The sequence below is a fragment of the Uncinocarpus reesii genome, genomic scaffold, assembly GCF_000003515.1.
Source record: "Uncinocarpus reesii 1704 scaffold_3 genomic scaffold, whole genome shotgun sequence".
NCBI classification, from domain to species: Eukaryota; Fungi; Ascomycota; class Eurotiomycetes; order Onygenales; family Onygenaceae; genus Uncinocarpus; species Uncinocarpus reesii.
In genome coordinates, this window is record NW_003052498.1 from 3,233,535 (window position 1) to 3,251,634 (window position 18,100).

At 47.8% G+C, this 18,100-nt stretch overlaps 8 protein-coding genes across 8 annotated transcripts; 2 read left to right on the forward strand and 6 right to left on the reverse strand.

Moving 5' to 3' along the window:
• Positions 1 to 807: 807 nt before the first annotated feature.
• On the forward strand, positions 808 to 3,261 carry UREG_05873 (uncharacterized protein; the record flags this gene model as incomplete). Its single annotated transcript, XM_002585138.1, has 2 exons — positions 808 to 2,225; positions 2,421 to 3,261. 2 exons carry the CDS (start codon positions 808 to 810, stop codon positions 3,259 to 3,261), a joined length of 2,259 nt encoding a protein of 752 aa, XP_002585184.1.
• Positions 3,262 to 3,797: 536 nt separating this feature from the next.
• On the reverse strand, positions 3,798 to 4,464 carry UREG_05874 (uncharacterized protein; the record flags this gene model as incomplete). Its single annotated transcript, XM_002585139.1, has 2 exons — positions 3,798 to 4,279; positions 4,374 to 4,464. The coding sequence occupies 2 exons, from the start codon at positions 4,462 to 4,464 to the stop codon at positions 3,798 to 3,800; spliced, it is 573 nt and encodes a 190-aa protein (XP_002585185.1).
• Positions 4,465 to 5,682: 1,218 nt separating this feature from the next.
• UREG_05875 (uncharacterized protein) lies at positions 5,683 to 7,193 on the reverse strand (the record flags this gene model as incomplete). The annotated part of the gene is made up of 4 exons (XM_002585140.1): positions 5,683 to 5,813; positions 5,881 to 6,488; positions 6,542 to 6,792; positions 6,861 to 7,193. 4 exons carry the CDS (start codon positions 7,191 to 7,193, stop codon positions 5,683 to 5,685), a joined length of 1,323 nt encoding a protein of 440 aa, XP_002585186.1.
• Positions 7,194 to 8,004: 811 nt separating this feature from the next.
• Positions 8,005 to 8,481, reverse strand: UREG_05876 (uncharacterized protein; the record flags this gene model as incomplete). Its single annotated transcript, XM_002585141.1, has 3 exons — positions 8,005 to 8,162; positions 8,213 to 8,250; positions 8,327 to 8,481. 3 exons carry the CDS (start codon positions 8,479 to 8,481, stop codon positions 8,005 to 8,007), a joined length of 351 nt encoding a protein of 116 aa, XP_002585187.1.
• Positions 8,482 to 9,349: 868 nt separating this feature from the next.
• Positions 9,350 to 10,516, reverse strand: UREG_05877 (uncharacterized protein; the record flags this gene model as incomplete). The annotated part of the gene is made up of 1 exon (XM_002585142.1): positions 9,350 to 10,516. One exon carries the CDS (start codon positions 10,514 to 10,516, stop codon positions 9,350 to 9,352), a length of 1,167 nt encoding a protein of 388 aa, XP_002585188.1.
• Positions 10,517 to 13,057: 2,541 nt separating this feature from the next.
• Positions 13,058 to 13,531, reverse strand: UREG_05878 (uncharacterized protein; the record flags this gene model as incomplete). The annotated part of the gene is made up of 1 exon (XM_002585143.1): positions 13,058 to 13,531. One exon carries the CDS (start codon positions 13,529 to 13,531, stop codon positions 13,058 to 13,060), a length of 474 nt encoding a protein of 157 aa, XP_002585189.1.
• Positions 13,532 to 14,345: 814 nt separating this feature from the next.
• On the forward strand, positions 14,346 to 14,600 carry UREG_05879 (uncharacterized protein; the record flags this gene model as incomplete). Its single annotated transcript, XM_002585144.1, has 1 exon — positions 14,346 to 14,600. The coding sequence occupies one exon, from the start codon at positions 14,346 to 14,348 to the stop codon at positions 14,598 to 14,600; it is 255 nt and encodes an 84-aa protein (XP_002585190.1).
• Positions 14,601 to 15,460: 860 nt separating this feature from the next.
• On the reverse strand, positions 15,461 to 17,555 carry UREG_05880 (uncharacterized protein; the record flags this gene model as incomplete). Its single annotated transcript, XM_002585145.1, has 2 exons — positions 15,461 to 17,337; positions 17,390 to 17,555. 2 exons carry the CDS (start codon positions 17,553 to 17,555, stop codon positions 15,461 to 15,463), a joined length of 2,043 nt encoding a protein of 680 aa, XP_002585191.1.
• Positions 17,556 to 18,100: the final 545 nt, after the last annotated feature.

Below are 18,100 nucleotides of genomic sequence, written 5' to 3' on the forward strand. Positions count from 1 at the left end.
ATTGATTTGTCTCTTGCTAGAGGCGCGTCGTGGATGACTCGACATGGGAGCTAACACGCCTGCAGGATCGAGTACCCCGGCGCCGAAAGGAGTACGGTGTAATTCCTGCCGCATAGGCCATAGGAAATGTGATGGCGGTCGTCCAGGTGAGATCGGATCTGATTGCGAGTCAGCAGCGATATTTTGATTCACGAAGAAGCCATAATCTGACATTTCAGTAGCTTGTAGCCAGTGTTTAAGGAAGAATAAGGAATGCGAGTACCCGTCAAGCACTCCACTAACCTTGTCAACCGGCGTTGGCAGGGCATGTACACTATGCAGAATCAAGAAGAGAAAATGTGACAGGAAACAACCAGGCAGGTTATCGTATCCTCTCAATCGGTCTTTCTGGTGTCTTACGTGCTATAGCCTGTGGCCCTTGTGCTAAAAGGCAACTCGCATTCGAGTGTGAATATGATGCTCCCACCCCTTCGCGCCCCTCGTTGTAAGTTGATCCTCTACATAATCTCTGAGACCCGTCACTCCTTTCCTTTCTGACCAATGCCTTGTGACTGCTCTAGAGCTTTAGACGAGTCCGTACTCGGTCGAAAATTTGACGACATACCCAACGGACATTTCGACGGCACGCCTCGCGGGGATTCCAGATCTAACGGCATACCGAGCGGAGATGCCGAAATTAAATCCCATAAACTACCTCGATTTGATAACGAGCCCAAAGAATATGAAAGACCTAGGCCTCGCAAACATCCAAGATCTGACAACGAACCAACCGAAGACAGTGAAACCAGGCCTCGGAAACAACCGAAAATGTCTCTTTTATCTTCCATCATAAAAGCTGCAGCACCGTTTCGCTTGGGAGCTAGTATCAACAACTCAGATTCTAGCGATGACGAGGGTGAAAAAGCCCCCAGCGTCATCCCCGAAAGCCAGTTAAGAAAGGAGAGCTCCGAGGATAGCGATGCGCCATCAAGCATTGAAAATGAAACCAAGGACCCCTCTCCGCACTCGAGCCCACGATGTTTTGAAAATGAAATGGATGGTGAAGAGACTAGCGAAAAGGAACGCGAAGCTCCTTCTGCCGATACACCCGAAAGCCACCTGAGACGGGAGGATTCATTGAGCGTGGAGGAAGAAGATGGAGCATCCCGCCAGCGTTTGGCCTCACCTCTTTTGGGAGCTGAAGCAAATGATGCATACCTGAGCGAAGAGGAGCGCGAAGATACCTCCGATGCTATACCCGAAAGCCACCTTGGACGGGAGGATTCATTGAGCGTGGAGGAAGGAGTTGAGCCTTTCGTTCAATGTTCGGCCTCACCACATTTAGGAGCCAAACCAAATGGTGCGGACATCATTGACCAGGAACGCGAAGTTACGCCCGATGTTATACCAGAAAGCAATCCCAGGCAAGAGGACGTTGAGAATGACGTTGAAGCGTTATCGATAGTTGAAAAAGAAAACGAAGCTCCCATTCAGCCGTCAACTCCACCACGGTCCAACGCAGCTCCAGTGATATCTTTTTCACCCGCAAGTTCAGTCCAATACTCAGAGGTCTCGGGAAACTCGGACCGTTATCCAGAGAGGGCAATGTCTTTGGCAGGGTTGAAGGAAGCGGTTGCTCAGCGTACAGATACGTCCAAGCCTGGATACTTTGAATTATCGCGGAACGAGCAACGGAGAATCGCTAAGAGGTTGGAGGCAAACACAAAAAATAAAAAGCCACGACTCCATGCTAGGGATTTGATACTTCCTTCCCGAAAAATTGCGGATCGTTATTTGGCGATCTACTTAACTCGCGAATATGTCAACCTCCCAGTCATCCATCTTCCAACCTTCCAGACCAAATATTTGAGTTTATGGTCAAGAGACTTTAGGGGCGACTCAGCTATTGTTCAGGGCATCGTGAATGTGATGTTAGCCCTCGGGTGTCTGGCTATTGATCCCACCAAAAACGATGATGCATGTCTATACTTCGCTAGAGCTCAAAATCTTATACGATTTGGCAGTTTGGATGGGGAAGATCTAGCTTGCGTTCAGGCTTACATCATTTCTACCCAATTCTTGCATGCAATTGGAAATTTAGCCGCTGCCTGGAAATCGATTGGCATTGCTATTCGGGTTTCACAATCACTACATCTTCATCTCAAATCCGGGAGCCATCATTTGGAGGAAAGAGTGGAAAGAGAGCTTGCAAAACGGGTATGGCATTGTTGTATTATGCAGGAGAGGTAAGCCCCCAAGGTGCCAGTTCTAACGTGTAACGTGTCTCCACTCAACGCTCACATCATTTCCAGGATAATTGCCATCAATTATGGAAAGGCATCAATACCCTCTCCAACATTCCAAGCTCCGTTGCCCATCCCTCTTGAAACGGAATATGTTGATGTCATATTTGGCGGAAAGCCGGTGTCTGACCAAGATAGACCTTCAATTGTTGAATTCTTTACATCCTCCTCTCGTTTATATGAAAAATATGAGGATATCCTATCTATTCAGGAAGAGCTTCGCATTACCGAGGGCCGCTCACCGCGGAAAGTAATAGAATGTTTTGATCCGCAGAAATTGCTAGAAGTTGATAGACTCCTGTGCAGTTGGAATGCTGCGTTGCCGCCATTCCTCCAACCAAATGGCCAGCGCCAGGAGAATTCCATTGCAGAACGGCAACACATTATCCTCCGCATCCGATATCTCCATATGCGAATACTACTCTGGCGCCCGCTATTGGCAATCTTGGCGGCTGATCCGGAAATCTGCGGCTCTAGCCAGATTCGCGATATGAATCAGACTACACGAAATTGCGTCGACACACCTCTCATATACACGATCGCGACGGACGCTGCCCTCAAATGCATTGCTTCCGCGCAAGAAATCATCGAGATATTGACAAAACATGAGCAGATAAATGAAGAATCGCACCATGTCGGACCAGTGCCTCCTTGGTGGGATAACATAGGATATGCATTCTGCTGTGCTACGACCATGCTTGGTGCCCGTATGAGTTCTAGTGCCTATGAAGACTTCCAGGAAAACACCGTTGAAGAAGGTTGGAACCAATGCATTGACCTTCTCACTCGATATTGCGCCTTCAGCCCGTTGGCTGCTAAGTGTTTGGAATTCTTAGAAGAACTCGCGACGACGGTGACGTCGATTGACGATGATGACGATGAGGAGGAGGTTAAGAAGGAAGGGAATGCCGATGGGCAGGTTCAACGCGCAAGGGATGTGACCTGGCTAGAGTCCCTCCCTGTTGATCTACGAAATTGAGAGCGAGGAAACCATTGGAACTGGAGTCTTGTTTGCCAGTTGGTAGCATGTTGGTGTAGCTTCGCTTTATTCTGATATGGGTGGGCCATGGAGCTTGGGGTTATTGATTTCTCTCGATTTTGTTGGAGGAATTTGTGATACCATTGGAATCTTTTGCTAGAGTGGCTAGATGGGATCATTGTTTTGTAGTCGAAAATTGTATCAATAGTGTACTATAGTTTACCTAGGTAACCACTCTCTTTCCTGAGCTTGAATTGACGAACACTTTTGTGTCTTCTTTAAAACAAGTTGAAGCTAGATATTTTCAAATATATAACTACGTAGAAAAGATATAATTTTCTGCGTGTTGCCATTTGAGTACTAAGATATAAATACCAAACATGCACGTGCCGATATGAACCGGCTCCTTCAATATATCAAAGCACAAAGTAAATATCATCATATCGTCATTAAATCATAGAACATACATATCCAAATACGCCCTTTCCAGGAATATGCTTCGGGGAGTCCGGCCTGGTGTGAAAGGGAGTCCTTTATTAAAGCCAGATCACAGCGACGATCAGGCAGACAAGTAGGCCGAAGCAGCTACGCTTTACTTCCTTTTTCGTCTTATCTGATAGTACGCCGCCGGATGTAACCTCTGAGGAGACGATTTGTGATAACGGACGCTCAATAGGGTTCGGATTTGATGAACGCGATAGACTGTGCGGCGCAAGTGGAACAGCCCTTTGTACTGCCAGTGAACTGAGAGCCGGAGCAGGGCTGGAGGACGCAGAGATGGGGAGGATTAGCGGAATGGTGGTACCATGGTGATCAAAATCGGTGCGGTGCTTGGTGGGTTTGGAGGCGGGATGGACGACGAAGGGAGATTCCAAAGCCGGGTCTGATAAGGGATCTCGCAATCGACGATTATGCTTTATCGGATTGTATATGCTTTCGTCGCAACATAGGGGTGTTAGGTTGCCGTTCGTGCACGAGATAGGGCGGGTTACGGTGCGATTGGGGGAGACGAAAGGATCTATGTGTCTTGATAAGTATGGTCGGCTTTAGCCTTGGACATCTGCGGGGAGAAAGCAAACCTATAAAGACAGCGACCGTTCCAGGGGAAATACTTTCATATTGGTGCTGCAGTCCATTAACCAGACCTAGGAGGAAGAAGCACAGCACTCGCGTCTTCACAGACATCTGCAGAGGCATCCACATCTCTGCCAAAGGGCGTTGCTCATGTCGAGACCCCGCCGCAAATTCATTCAATAGAAGAATTAGTAGATAAAAGAGTGGTGAAATGCAAAAAGCCCTTCTGCTTCATGATGTACGGCTCTGGGGGCTTCATATGTAAGAAGCCGCAGGATGTAACGACAGCATCTGCAGTCGATAGAACTAGGGACCCTGATACTAGGGCTCCGACAATGAGCCACGCGGCTCTGGCCCTTGAGCACTAAAACAGAAACAGCATTGTTTTGATGGGCTTCCCAGCGGGCAATCCTGAGCGCAAGGTGTCGAGTTTGCCCGATCGGAGGTGATGCAGAAAAGGGACATGGCGTGAAACAGCCAACAATCAAAGCAAGCCCCAGCTAACTAGTTGGCTGCCCTGCTCAGGCCTGGTCGGACTGCAGGGCTCAGCGTGCTTGATGTGCTGCTTCGAAACATCGTAGGAGCCTTGCTCCATTTGGCCCTCTTCCTCGTCTGCGGGTGTTGGCTGGAAGAAGATGGAGTGAAGACCTCTTGGCAAGTGGTTCTCAGTGCCCATCAAACCGACCTCTTAAAATAACCACTTGTCCATTGATCCTTCATACCGCAGCACTAATAACTAGATCTAGGAGACTTGCGACCTCTCTCAGTGCGAACAGGACAAGATATATTTAACCTACCCTTGACTTGGTTAGAAGCAGACTCTACATTCTGTTTCATTCCATGTTTCTCTCACCTAGTCCGTTTCAGTCGACCATTGCGATTTGGCTTTCATCTCAGAGAATTCCATGTCTTGAAACTGGCGATCCAACTCTTCCGGACTTCGATCTTTGAGATGAAATCTTCACAAGGCTTATGACCATAGGCCATGAAGAAGAATGTTCCAACTATGAACCGTTCAGTCCGGGCACCGTGAAGACATAGGCACCTTTCAATGGTCCAGCGGAGAGTGCTCTGGCTTATAGAGCATATCAACTAAGAGCGTGTTGCCCAATGGTGGCATAACTATTGAAGATGCATATCATTATACGGGAAGCCCATAAACTCCAAGAGTTGAGGTGACAAATGATGGGAGCAGGATCTTCATCTTTGCTAACTACTTGGTTCATTCGAGGGAACATTCAGGGCTAAATTAAAACATTATCAAAGGATATAACCGTCGTAACACATGGAATATTGATTGCAAATGTATATACATATCTGAAATAAATAATTAGATAAAAGGCAGCCTCAAAGCCTGGACTCCCCCAGTTTCTTGGTTTCGGCCTTGAAGATCTTAACAAGCTGTCTGATTGAAAGGTCAAGCAGCACATCCTCCGAACCGCCGGGGATGCGAGCACCCCAGACTTCTCGAGAAATTTCTTTACGTGAGGCGAGGTTAGCAAAAAACATAAAACAAGAGGTCAGAGTGAGAATATGAGGACTTACTTTCAACCAACTCTCCCTGGCCGGTTCTTGTCAGCCCATTGCCTCCAAAGAGCAACACAGCAACCTGGGCACATTCATTCAAAACCATGCCCGCCTTTGCCTTGGCCAGAGCAGTGAGGCCTCCAAGTCGACGATCGCCTTCTTCCTTGGACATGTGCTTGACTTGATAAAAGAACTGCTCAACCCACGCCCACATTGACTCCAATTCTGCACCCGCCTTAGCCAAACGGTGCCTGACAACGGGCTGGTCCATCAATGTTTTTCCAAAGGCCTCTCGTTTCAAGCAGTACTCAAATGCCGCGCTCAGCGCAACTCGTGCCTGGCGTGTGACACCGACTGAGATGGTAAGGCGCTCGTGATTGAAATTGGTCATGATGTACTTCATGCCCTGGCCTTCTTCGCCGATCAAGTTCTCAACAGGGACTTTGACATCGTCGAGCTCAATGTATGTGGTTCCGCTGGCGGTCTGGCCACTAACGTAGAATCGACGCATGGACACCCCGGGGTAATTCTTCAGTGGAACAAGAACGATGGAAAGGCCGGAGGCTCCGGGACCGCCGGTGCGAACTGCCATGGTCGTGTAGTCAGACCAGATACCGTTCGTAATCCTTGAGAAGTGTAAGAATCACTTCTGTGGTAAGTAGGCAAGGGCCACACGCACCATTTCTTTGTGCCATTGATGATATAATGCTTTCCATCTGCAGATTTCACGGCGGTAGTGGTGATATTTGCAACATCGCTTCCCGCATCTGGTTCAGTGATGGCAATGCACATTCGCTTCTTGGCTGTCAAAAAGTCCGGGAGGAATCTCTCCTGCAGTTCTTTGCTTCCGAATTTGATAACCGGAGGGATGCCGAAAGCGAAGCCAGCTGTTAGAGAACTAGGTGGACCGTGCAATCCGGATCGACCCATCTATCACGAACACACAAGTCAGCCACTAGGCTCAGCGTCGGGGTAGCAACCAGCGGGAACCAACGCACTTCATCCAAGTATATCATGGTGTACATGATATCCCAGTCCTCCACCTTCACGCCCAAAATGTCATGAATGCCCAATCTCTTCAGCCAGCCCACAGGAAGCGGAGACGGTAGATTCGGTAGCAACATATTATACTTGCCGAATGTTTCAAAAACGTGCTCCGGGACTTGACTCTCTCGCTCCCATTCCATCGCATACTTGTTCATATTCTCCCATAGAAACGCCCTGCATCTTTTCTGAAAGTCTCGATGTGCCTCTGAGTAGTACGGGGAAGGGAGTCCGCAAAGATATGGAGGCTCAGAGAAGGGAACGGGATTAACCGAATTAGTTGCCATTGTGAGGGTTAAAAGTCAGCAGCGAATTGTTTTCAGAAAGACCGTTATACCGTGGACGATAGAGCGGCAGGATGAAATCCACGCACGCGAATGCTATGTCATGATGGTTTATATTTGATATTCGGTGCCCTTGTGTAGCATCTCCGCTTTTCACCCGAGGAAAGGTAAACGTTCAAGGCCCGAGTAACTTGTTGACTAACCGCCCGTTTAGCCGCATCGACGGCGTTATTTGCCTAGTGTGGTTCTCACGCGGAGAGTAGCGGTTGAAGGGTAAAGAGTAATCTTCTCTGCTGCTGAGTTGCCAGTGTCACCCTTGGCAAGCTGCCTTCCCCCGAGGCACATGTGAGGGTGGAGCTGTGGCACAATGACGCGAAACGACTTTTGCGCAGAACTGAGCTCAATCGCAAGTTCAATATGTTTAGTTTGGCGAAAGAGAGGAATGAATGACATAGTGCTTAGTTGGCTAACCATATGATGGTATGAAGCGGCGGAAATGGATATTTGCCGGTTGTATAACTACATGCTCAATCTCCAGGAATTCAATCTCAACTCATTATTTCTATGATTGACCTCAAAGAGAATTACTGATACAAGCATCTCTCCCCCTGCATTTATTGATTTGAATCACTGAATGCGATTTCTATGTCTATAATTTTGAAATGTAACCCCAAAGAAGATGCACCTTCGCATGAATTTGCCTGGGGGATGATTTTGTGGCCAAGGGGGTTATTAACATCATGGAAAAATCTGCGTTTATTGACATCAATTGTTAGTTAGCTATCCGAGAAGCCGCTCGTATGAACAGAGAAGATCATTCATCACTTGGGACGGCGATCTCGGTCAATATGTATTGATTTTGATCCATGGCCATTGAACCAGGAGTGACTGCGGGTAATGGATCGTGACGCAGAATCAGAGCGTCCATAACCATACGGTCGACGACCGGGCTTGCAGTTAGAACAGCTTGAACTGGAATATATGTTAATAGTTTGCTGGGTTATACTGGTGCCTGTACCTACTTCTTGGCTTGTACTCGCCATTGAGTGGCTGGTGCGCGCTGTTCCGGAGCACATCGATAGCGCCGGTGAAATCTTCAGTCCGGAATGAAAACGGTCGGTGAATTCCTTGGATACTGTTTGTTTTGCGTTGTGACTTTGGTGGTTAACTGTGACCCTCGGGCGTCCAAAGCCGATTGTGCCGAGGTTTTCAGTTCGGTGCGGCCCGATAATCCTGTACAGACCCGAGATGTTTCCAGTCCAGGAGGTGTACTCGATATAGTGAGAGCCATTGTTGTCACAAGAAATCGGCCCTTTCCCCGACCCGTAGGTAGTGACCGACTTCCCTTCCGCTTTCTCGATGGCTAACCATGCCAGTGGTCGAATTTCCCTGCTTTGTGTACCAAATGATTCTATCGCTCAAGCGATTCCGGCGAGGACCTTTTGACATCCTTCGCTGCGTGGGCCAATCCTGGCTATAGTCATTGGTTGGATCGACTGGACATAGCCGCTTGCGCATCTCATTCACAGGCATATTCAGACCTGCGCTAGAACTATCCGTCCCTTGGTCTGTTTCTAGCAGCGAGGTGGTGATGGCGGGCTACTCGCCGTTAAGATCGCCCTGTCCCCCCGAATCAAAAAATTTCTTGTACGCCTGAACGGTCTACTCGTAGTTGTAGGAAAGAAACTTGGCTGATCGTCTTCAAGCAATGCCGACGTTAGCCAAACTCAAGCCACCGTCTGATGTACGGCCGTAAGAAAAGAATCCCAAAGGCTTTCCCTGGACTATTTTAAGCATTTGGTGTCCATTCAGGCCTAAACGCTTCCAATGTCGAAAGGACAGGGGCAAATATGTTATATAGGCAACATTCTGTACTTTGGTTCCATTGGCGCTAGACCTGAAATATGGAATGCATCAATTCACAACAATGTAGCCGCATCTGGATGAATGCACGAGATTGCAGAGTCAAAAAGGCAGCAACAGCATGCTGCCAGAGAGGTCAATAAGAAATCTTTGGTACAGAAGATGAAGCAGAGTCTGTTTTCTAAGTGCAATACCGCGCCAACAGGAAATCACAGGCAAAAAGAGGAAAAGGGAAATTGTTAAAAGGGGTATCTCTGTTTTATCTCGCAACATACTAGAGAAGAAAATTTCCTCTATCAAATCGGGTGGCCCATCACTGGGTCATGCGCAATCGCCGGTGATGAACCTTCCAAGCCCAAAGCGATGCGCTTCTGGCGCATTTTAGGTGTGTTATCTCCGCTTCTTGCGGTGCGCGTCGGGGTGCTATGAGTCCCATCACTCCACGACTTGTCGACACTGCTTCCACCCGCACTGCTCGTTTTCCCTCCTCTTTTAACCATCTTGCCCAGAATGCCAACAAGTTCCGCTGCATCTTCAAAGCTTTCATCGTCCATTCCTTCCTGGGCCTTGTACACGTCGGCAATGGCTTGCTTAGCGAGTCGTCTGCAAGCCGATGCATCGTGGAGACAGTCGTATAGATACGCTGCGTATTCAAGTTTGACTGATAATCTAATAGGGTGCGAGCCCGGGAGGAGTTGGTCGGCAAGAAGAGCCACGTAGCTAAAGCATGCAGTGGCACGAGGTGTGTAATCAAGTGCCGGGAGGATAAAGGATGCTGCAATTTTGGGGCTATCGGGTTGCATTCCAAGGCCTGGAGGGCGGGATTGAGCATGCTTCCCACCCCCTACGGGGCCGCCCATGTCGGGTGGTGGCGAGGGAACGATCGAGATTGGACGATTATTAATGTCAACTTCTTTCTGGCCGTTTCGAGTGCCATTAGGGAGATCAAGATGTGAAGTCGAAAAGGGGAAAGTTTGAATCCCTGGGCGACTGATCCTCGGCTGATTATGAAAGAGAACGAAGATATGATAAAACGAGGCTTGGAGTTTGTATGATAGGACTTTCAGGTCAATGTAATCGGCAACCATCGGGAGGATATACTGCTCCACGATGATTAATCCTTCGCGAGAGAGCCATAAAATGTGGTGGTAAAGTTGTAACGATTTCGTTTCTCGAGTAGGATCAAGTCGACGTGATTTGCGGGCTCGAAGAAGCTTCTTTGACAAAACCACCGAAAGGCCGAGGAGCTTATACAACATCCCAGAGAGAAAGGGATTGGTGTGGCTCGTAGCGGTTGCAAAATGGCCCAAAAACTTTTGGTCTACCTCTGAGGAGGCCATCCATAAAGCGAATGCCGGTGGTTCCGCTTGATCTTTCCACTGGTAGGAGAGGCTGATTAGCTCTGATGCATGGTCAGGGTCTTGCGCTAGATGCACGACGGTCTCGCTCGAAAAAGAACCCATGGTTAACTAGTAGGTGAGAAAATGGCAAGTGAAGATTGGAATGAGAATTGGAAGGAATAAATGAAAGAAGCCGAGTCAAATATAAGCAAACGAGAGCGAAAGTCTGATGAGCTTAATATAGAACTCGCCTCTTGCGATCCATGCATGGCGCAAATATTTGAGGGATGTTTGCTGGGGTCTGCAATCCCGGGCGGCTAAATGACCAAATCGGGAAAAAGTGAAGCTGCTTACCTTCACTACCCGCGATGATCAGTCAAGCCCCGGCGGTTATGATATTTCCCAACGGACCAAAGCAGTCCAGGAACTGTTATTTTTGGAAAAAATAAAATCAATAGTGCCTGCAAGATTGTGATAGGGCAGACAGAGCCCGATCTTGGTATAACGCTCAGCGGCTAGTTTTGAATCAGTTGTCTAGGCAGTTCAAGGCTAAAGGACCGACAATTCTCGTTGCGAGCCGCTATTAAGGGTTAATTCAAAGAAACTGAAAGCGATAAAAGTGTTTTCCGCTGATAGGAATATGGTAATCTTCAACAGGCCGTATACAGGGTCGAAAACCATCGATCTATTAAACGTCTCCGCGATGTCGAAGCGAGGATCAAAAAGAATCCAGAATAAACGTATTAAAGGCGCATATAGTACAGTAATCCGTAAACCGTGAAGAAAAACGCCCGAGGGCGAGAGACCTTGTCAAAGCGTCCTGTATATAACGAAAATCGCGCAGGGAAATCCAAGAGTAATGTACAGAAGAAATAGGTGAAAGCAGAGCTGGCGACAACTGTAACTATTTGCTTCTATATATCAGCTAGAGTTTCAAGAAGGGACCTAGTCCAATGGCATACCTTTGCAACAGGTTCGTTCAACTACCAAGGGGCATCAGTATGATTCGTCGGATGAACGTGGATGGCAGCCAATGGGGCGCGCTGAGAGGGAATTGAGCCGATCGGTAATTAGCGACGTCGAGGAGAGGTATAATATATTGGTCTTGAGGATTTCGCGATTCATTGTCTGCAATTGAGTGTCGTTGGAGTCGAGATTGGGCGGATATCCGGCGGAATTTAGGCACAGTGGGAGCGATGAGTTGGGCGCATGCCAGGGCTGGGAATGGCCTAAATTCAAGATTGTCAAAGTATTTTCAGAGTCGCAGCTTCATTTTGCACAGGACTCTGGCCGAAAGCCATCCATTGATCTTGTGAAAGAAGAGGATATCTTGTTGGGATTGCCAGATCTCGGGGGAAATGCTGGCGATGCTTGTAGCGAGCCCCGAAATTTTCGCCGGAGGTTTAAACTTATTGCTTCTTTTTCACGATTCCGTGGATTTCCTGATCTGCAAGCCTAACAGTGACACAGGAGAACAAGCAGCTCTTGTGGAAAATATAGATGAGAGAAGAACCAAAGTTCAGCAACGTGTGGCCGTTGAAATGTCAGAAGCATCACACATGGCACTCGACGACAGCAAGGCAGCGCCTCACCAGCAGGTTCGCACGCTCAGACCCAGAGAACTTGACACCCCAAGAAGCGGATTAGCCTTGCATTCTCGTGAGTTGGTCCTGCAGGTTTCATGCAATCGATCAGGACTAAGGACACCGCCAGTTCTACGTGTCAGGCCGGGAATAGTCCGTTCCTCAACCCTGGGATCCTCTGTGGACTCCAGTTCGCTTCCGCCCTGATGGCGCTGTGTCAGCATGGATAAGGCGCATGTCGCAATTCACTTGAACAGGGCGAAAAGACCTCCTCAATCCCTTGAGCAGGTTCGCCCTGTCCTTCCGCTCTGCCACACCAGAGGACTTTGTTTCCCACTTCGACGCAGCCCGCCACGTCTTGGCCTGTTGTGACCCAACCTCCTTGAACCTTGCATGCGCCGCCGGCAATGCCTCAGGCAGCAGGACAGTTTACCAGCCACCTATTTTTTCCATCTGTCGGGATATCGTCATCACCAGTGGGCCTTCACTCCAAGAGTCCAAGGGCAAGCAAAGTTGATGCACTGTTCAAGCGTCGCAAAAGCAAACCCAGATGCGTGGCGTCTATCTCTTCTCGATGATTGTCCTACTCCGTAGACATAGCACAGATACGGAGCACTCCCTTCTATTTCACCCGCTCGTCCTTCAGGTGAAAACCATCTGTGTGCGCCTCATCCGAGGCCACCAAGTTCCTTGTCTTGGGCCGCCATTTTAGCTCCGGCTAAAAGTCACTGCTTTCTTGCCCTCTCAGGATTGTGGCACATTTGCTCCGTATCATGCTGAAATTTTAATAGAGCTGGTGATATGGCTCTTGGGAGATAATTAAGGGATCACACGCAATTTGATGGTTGTCAAGGTGCTTGTTGAAGATATTCCGTCCTCATTGACTATGTTAGTCCGTACTGTTACCATGGGAAAAGGAAAGTTTGACGATTGGGATCCGTGGACCGTAATCGGTTTTTTTTCCTTTAGAGGCAAAGTTAATTATAATTCTACATACATGACGAGCCTCGCACTTGACGTCTGTATCTCCTACTACCCTCTGGCAGGCAAAGTGGCCTTTCAAGCTTACTTGCTACCCAGCCTAAACCTGCCCAGTATGCTCTTCCGCATCAGCTTCTCGTGCCTTTAGCGAGTCTTGTATCGCAGTATATATCTCCACAAGGCCGTTCCCTTCCTCCCGCCGGGCTTCTATGGCTGCCTGTCGTGCCATAACTGTATCGGCTTCGGTGTCGATCATGTCGTGCTCAAGCAGGATCAGCCGTAGTCGCTCCTCGATCCGTGCAACGGTTTCGACGAGCTCCGCGTCTTCACAGAGATATTTCTCTCGCTCGAGTACCGCACCGCCCGCGCGGTCATTCCTGACAAACTTTTGCGGATCGAGGTTGGCCCGGCCTGACACATGCCATAAAAGTATCTCTGCGTCTTCTTCAACGGTCCACGGCCTATCGTGGTTCCAATGCTTTGCTCTCCAGCTTCGAGAGAGCCTCCCTTTCATTCGCATGTCGTTGAAATGCCCGGTGACGGCATTGATTGTCCTTGCATTTTCTTGAGGCATGTTCCTTAACAACCAGTCATTTGTGACGGTTGGGTCCATGGACCGGATGACAAGAAAATTCTCTTCCCGTGTCGTCCATTTTATCCCTAAACAATGTTAATTTGAGGAACACATTTGTCCTTTGGAACGTTGATTTCATACCCTTGGGCTACATGAAGTTAGCTCACGAATTATCTCATATCTTCAGCCATCAAATAAAGTGAAGAGTCTTTTGCGCAAGTTATCATACCTTGGGAGCTTGAGAACCGCTCTGGGTGTTGGAATCCATCTGGTTCAATATATGAGTTATCGAAAGGCTGTGGGAAAGGTCAGGCTTTAGCGATATGTCGTTTAAACTGTTTGCAGCGTTGCTTTTGCCTTTTAAAATGCAGAACTGGGATGCTTTCGAGTATTTGGATGTGGGAGAAGGCTTTATAGCTTTATGGCTGGAGGGGCTGGGAATGTGTGATATTGCTGTCAAAAAAGTTGTAAAGAGGAAGGGAACGTACCGACTATCCTCTTCAAACACTATCATTGTTTGGTGGGTAATTCCCAATGCCTCTGGAGGCGGGCAGCTGACAAACGGACATCTTTCACCTTACCAGCCCATGAAAGAAGTCAAACGTTCGAATCGCGCGCCCAGGTAACCCTGCGTATAATGAGTGCCATACTCAGCATCATTTGCCTGCCAAAGAAGTTGATCAGCTAACCATATAGGACAGAAGAATTGGTTCTTGAGACAGTGACCATTCCCATGATATTCAGGTAATCCCAAAGACTGAAAAACTCAGATGTACTCACTAGAACTTCCAGCAGATTACCTCGAAAACACGCAATGATTCCCTATGCAGAAGAATCGCAGCCCTACCTTCGCCATCCGACAAAACGCCGGCCGTTCTTCCATTCCTCCAACCAGGCCGGCGTGGCTCCTTTTCAGGATGTTGGCAACTGCCGTCCCACAGCACAAACATATGCCTCTCAGGCCATTAAAAATGCCCAGGGCCACTGGGATGGCAACCTAAATAAGTTTAGCATTTCAAAAGGGGCAGCGCTATGCTGGCAGCCCAACAAAGCAGGCTATCCACAATGAGATATCCCGCTATGGAAACATCAAAGAGAGACCTGCCTAGGGTTGAAAGGTTTCCATCATTGCCCCATTCAACCCAGGGTTTTGATACAAAAATGTGGAAGATCTTTTGTATCTGGTAACAAAGCGGATTATGAAGTGAGAAGAAGGGAATCTCAGAGAAGTTTTGGCTCTCTGGCAGTTAATAAATGTGAATTCACTAGTCTTGCTCGGCGAAGAGTGCGGAACCCGCAGACAGCAGTCTTTATTTGAAACGACCGAGATCTGTGAAATAGCTGTTGAATGGAAAAAAAGCTAGAAGATTCTTGACAGATCTTCATAAAAGACATAATGAAATCACTGATTCACTTGAAATGCGCCAGAGAATAATTTTAGGATGTCTTTGCCAATTTGTCAAAACATAACATTGGAGTGGGGATTGGACGGAAGAGCGTGCAGTGAGAAGAGCATGTGGTCAGACGGAAGACCGTGCAGTGAGAAGAGCATGTGGTCAGACGGAAGAGCGTGCGGTGAGAAGAGCATGTAGTCAGACGGAAGAGCGTGCAGTCAGGATTGATACTAAATGAACAAAAACACAAAGTGAGGTTTTGTTGACTTCTAGGGAATGTATAGAGATGCACATAAGACGAGAAGAAATTAGATATGCAAGTATTTTACCCATAAGCCTGCTCAAAATAAAAAATGTCACACCAGAAAAGGGTCCCAACATAAAAGGCAAGCAAATGTATACCAACCAAGCAACACCTAGTAAATGCAATCCTTCAAGCACAAAGGACCAATATTTAAACCACAAGGTGGAATTCGAAGAAGAACGTTTCAACAAAAGGCTGTAAAGTCAATTACAGCAAATAAGCCTGGCCGATTTAGACCCCATCGATTAAGTCATGCAACTCCTTGTCAGAAAAGTACCCGACAAATGCTCGGCGTAAAAACCATTTCCATACATTTTTCCGAGAGATGGAGACAACCCCTTTACTCTCTTCAGGCAGAAAAAAGGGTAAATTCTCGTTCTCAGATTCAGCCGTTTTCCCGGCCACGAGATTACCGCAAGACGAGCCATGGCTGATACAACTCTGAGTTAGCTCTGGACTGTCCGCAATTTTTCTTGCCAGTTTTAAATAGCTCTTAACCGTCATATCCTTTAGCCCAAAGGCTTTGTCGGTACGAGTGTCGTATTCAACCTCGAATTTGAAAGGGTCCCCACCGAACGTGTTTGTTGGATCTTCAGCTTTCTGCAGCTGGTATTCACGCCAGCTTGGGGTTATCGCTGCCACGGGCTTCTTTCCTAATTGTGCATTGGTCCTCGTGATGTTGGCAAAGTACTGGGAATACCCCAACCAGGTGAACGGCTGATTTGAATAAGCGGGCCCTGGAGGCGCTGTACTCGAAGGTGGTGTAGGGACGGTGAACTTAGGAGGCTTCTTCTTCTTCTTTCTGTGCTTCTTCTTCTTCTTCGTTCGACCTTTCTTCTTCGACTGCTCCAATTCACTTTCCAATGTAATGTTGGGAGTTGAGTTAAGGGAAGCCTGAGCCTCAAATACATCACCATCATCCGCATCGTGGTGGGACCATAAGTCTAAGCCGCTCAATCCTGATGTATTGTATTCTATAATCCTTAAAGTCGGGAAATAGTTGGGAACGACACTAGGCGATACCAAAGAGAGGGCATATCTTTCAGCCCATCTTCCGCCGATCTGGCGGTGATATTTCTTTTTGGACTTGTTGACAGTGAGTTTTGAGGTTTGTTCGATCCAGCCTGCCAGGTGAGGATTAGCCTTTTTAGAAGGCGGGGATGGTAATTTAGCCCACAGATCCCGAAGAGAGCGCAGATAGGTTGTCCTAGATTGTGTGGTTAACTCATCAGAAGTATGGCTATCACCGCCTTCGAGTGTAATGGCTCCTTGATCACCAATTTTCAAATTTTGAAAATCATGAAGCATGAAATGGTCAATGTTCATATGGCCGAAGACGCTGCCAACAATAATGTCACGGTATTGTTTCAACCATAAAGTATACTTCTGCCAACATGACTCGGTCCAGTTTCTTTTTGAGGCCGTCCTTGCTGGAGGAACATGTCCGATTAAGATGGCTTTCATGTTCCTATCCCGCATGAATTGAAGTTGGATCCGGAGCCATTCCATATGTTCGTATCCTGGCTCGGATTTATGATTGCACCCATCAACAGCATTGTTGGAGTCGAAGAAGTACATAGTATTCAAACTGATTACGGCCAACCGATTCGGCACGACTTCCACATAAAACCACCCGCCTTGTATAAAGGAATGGCGCTGCTCTTCGGGAATGAGCCTGTTCCACATGCTAGCGTAGATCCTTGTCCAACGATTTGGGCCAGCACGAAAGATATTATGCGGCATCATGTCATTGTTTCCAATAGTCGGAACGATTGGGATGCGCAAGTGTTTATCACTTTTCTTCTTTTCGGAAAAGACTTCTTGAAAGTTCTCAACCATAGCCTGGTTCAGTGAAATAATTTCTTTCTCGGTGCGTGGAATGTTTTCATCGTTGTCATGCCGGGCTGAATCACCAGTCCACACCACGAAATCAATAGAGTTGCTTAAATTTTCTTCTATCCATCTAAACGTAGCGTTGACGAGGGCAAATGGCGCGTCACAATCGGAGCCAGCCGATCCCAAATACCCTGCATGTCCCTTCCCCCTGTGACATTCATGTTTCGAGTCCGAGTTACTGAAAGGTTTGTAGTGAGGATCCGGATGTATATCTAAAGGACGATTAGCCGGTAAAATGCAAGCCTGGAGATCACGTCGGTTTACCTGTGATGTGTAGAAAGCGCCCGTGCAGCCTTGGATTGTCTGCCTCTGTTCCCACAACATTTTCCCCCCTGATATCGGCCTCTAGCTGAAAGCGTTGCTGGGCTTGCCCAGCAATTCCATGTGGGCAAATTGCAAGCAAGGGCAGTATCCAAACCCATTGGGCCATGATGACTTCGAAGAAAAGAGGGCGAGCGCGCCCGAAGCCGGAAATTTATACCATGAGAGCGTACGAAGCTCACGACGCCAACGAAGAAGCTTTCGTCAAGGAAGGCGGCCCAACGACAAATATACAAGGCACCCTTTTTGTTATCCACTTGCCCAAGGGCAGCCCTTTTCAGCTGTGTAATTCAGAAGTTGAGGTCAGGAAGCATGCCAAGAGTCATAATCGTAACTTGTTACCGGCCTTGGCATCTTTGATTCCTTGGGGTCCAAATCCACCCCAAAGTTCTACTCCGCACTCCGTACCAGCAACAACAATGAGCTCCGCCATTCCACATTTATCCAATGTAGGTTGATATGGTCGAAATCAAACTTTTAGCGGTAGCTATATTATGCCTTATCAAGGACTCTATCAAAAGTGCATATTAATCGCGTCGCACCGCTAGCCGGAAAGGCAGAAGCACCTGCCCTCATACATGCTGGGATAGCTAACTCGACTGATATTCATTTGACCAAAGATACTCCGTATTTTGAGGAAGATCGATCGACGAA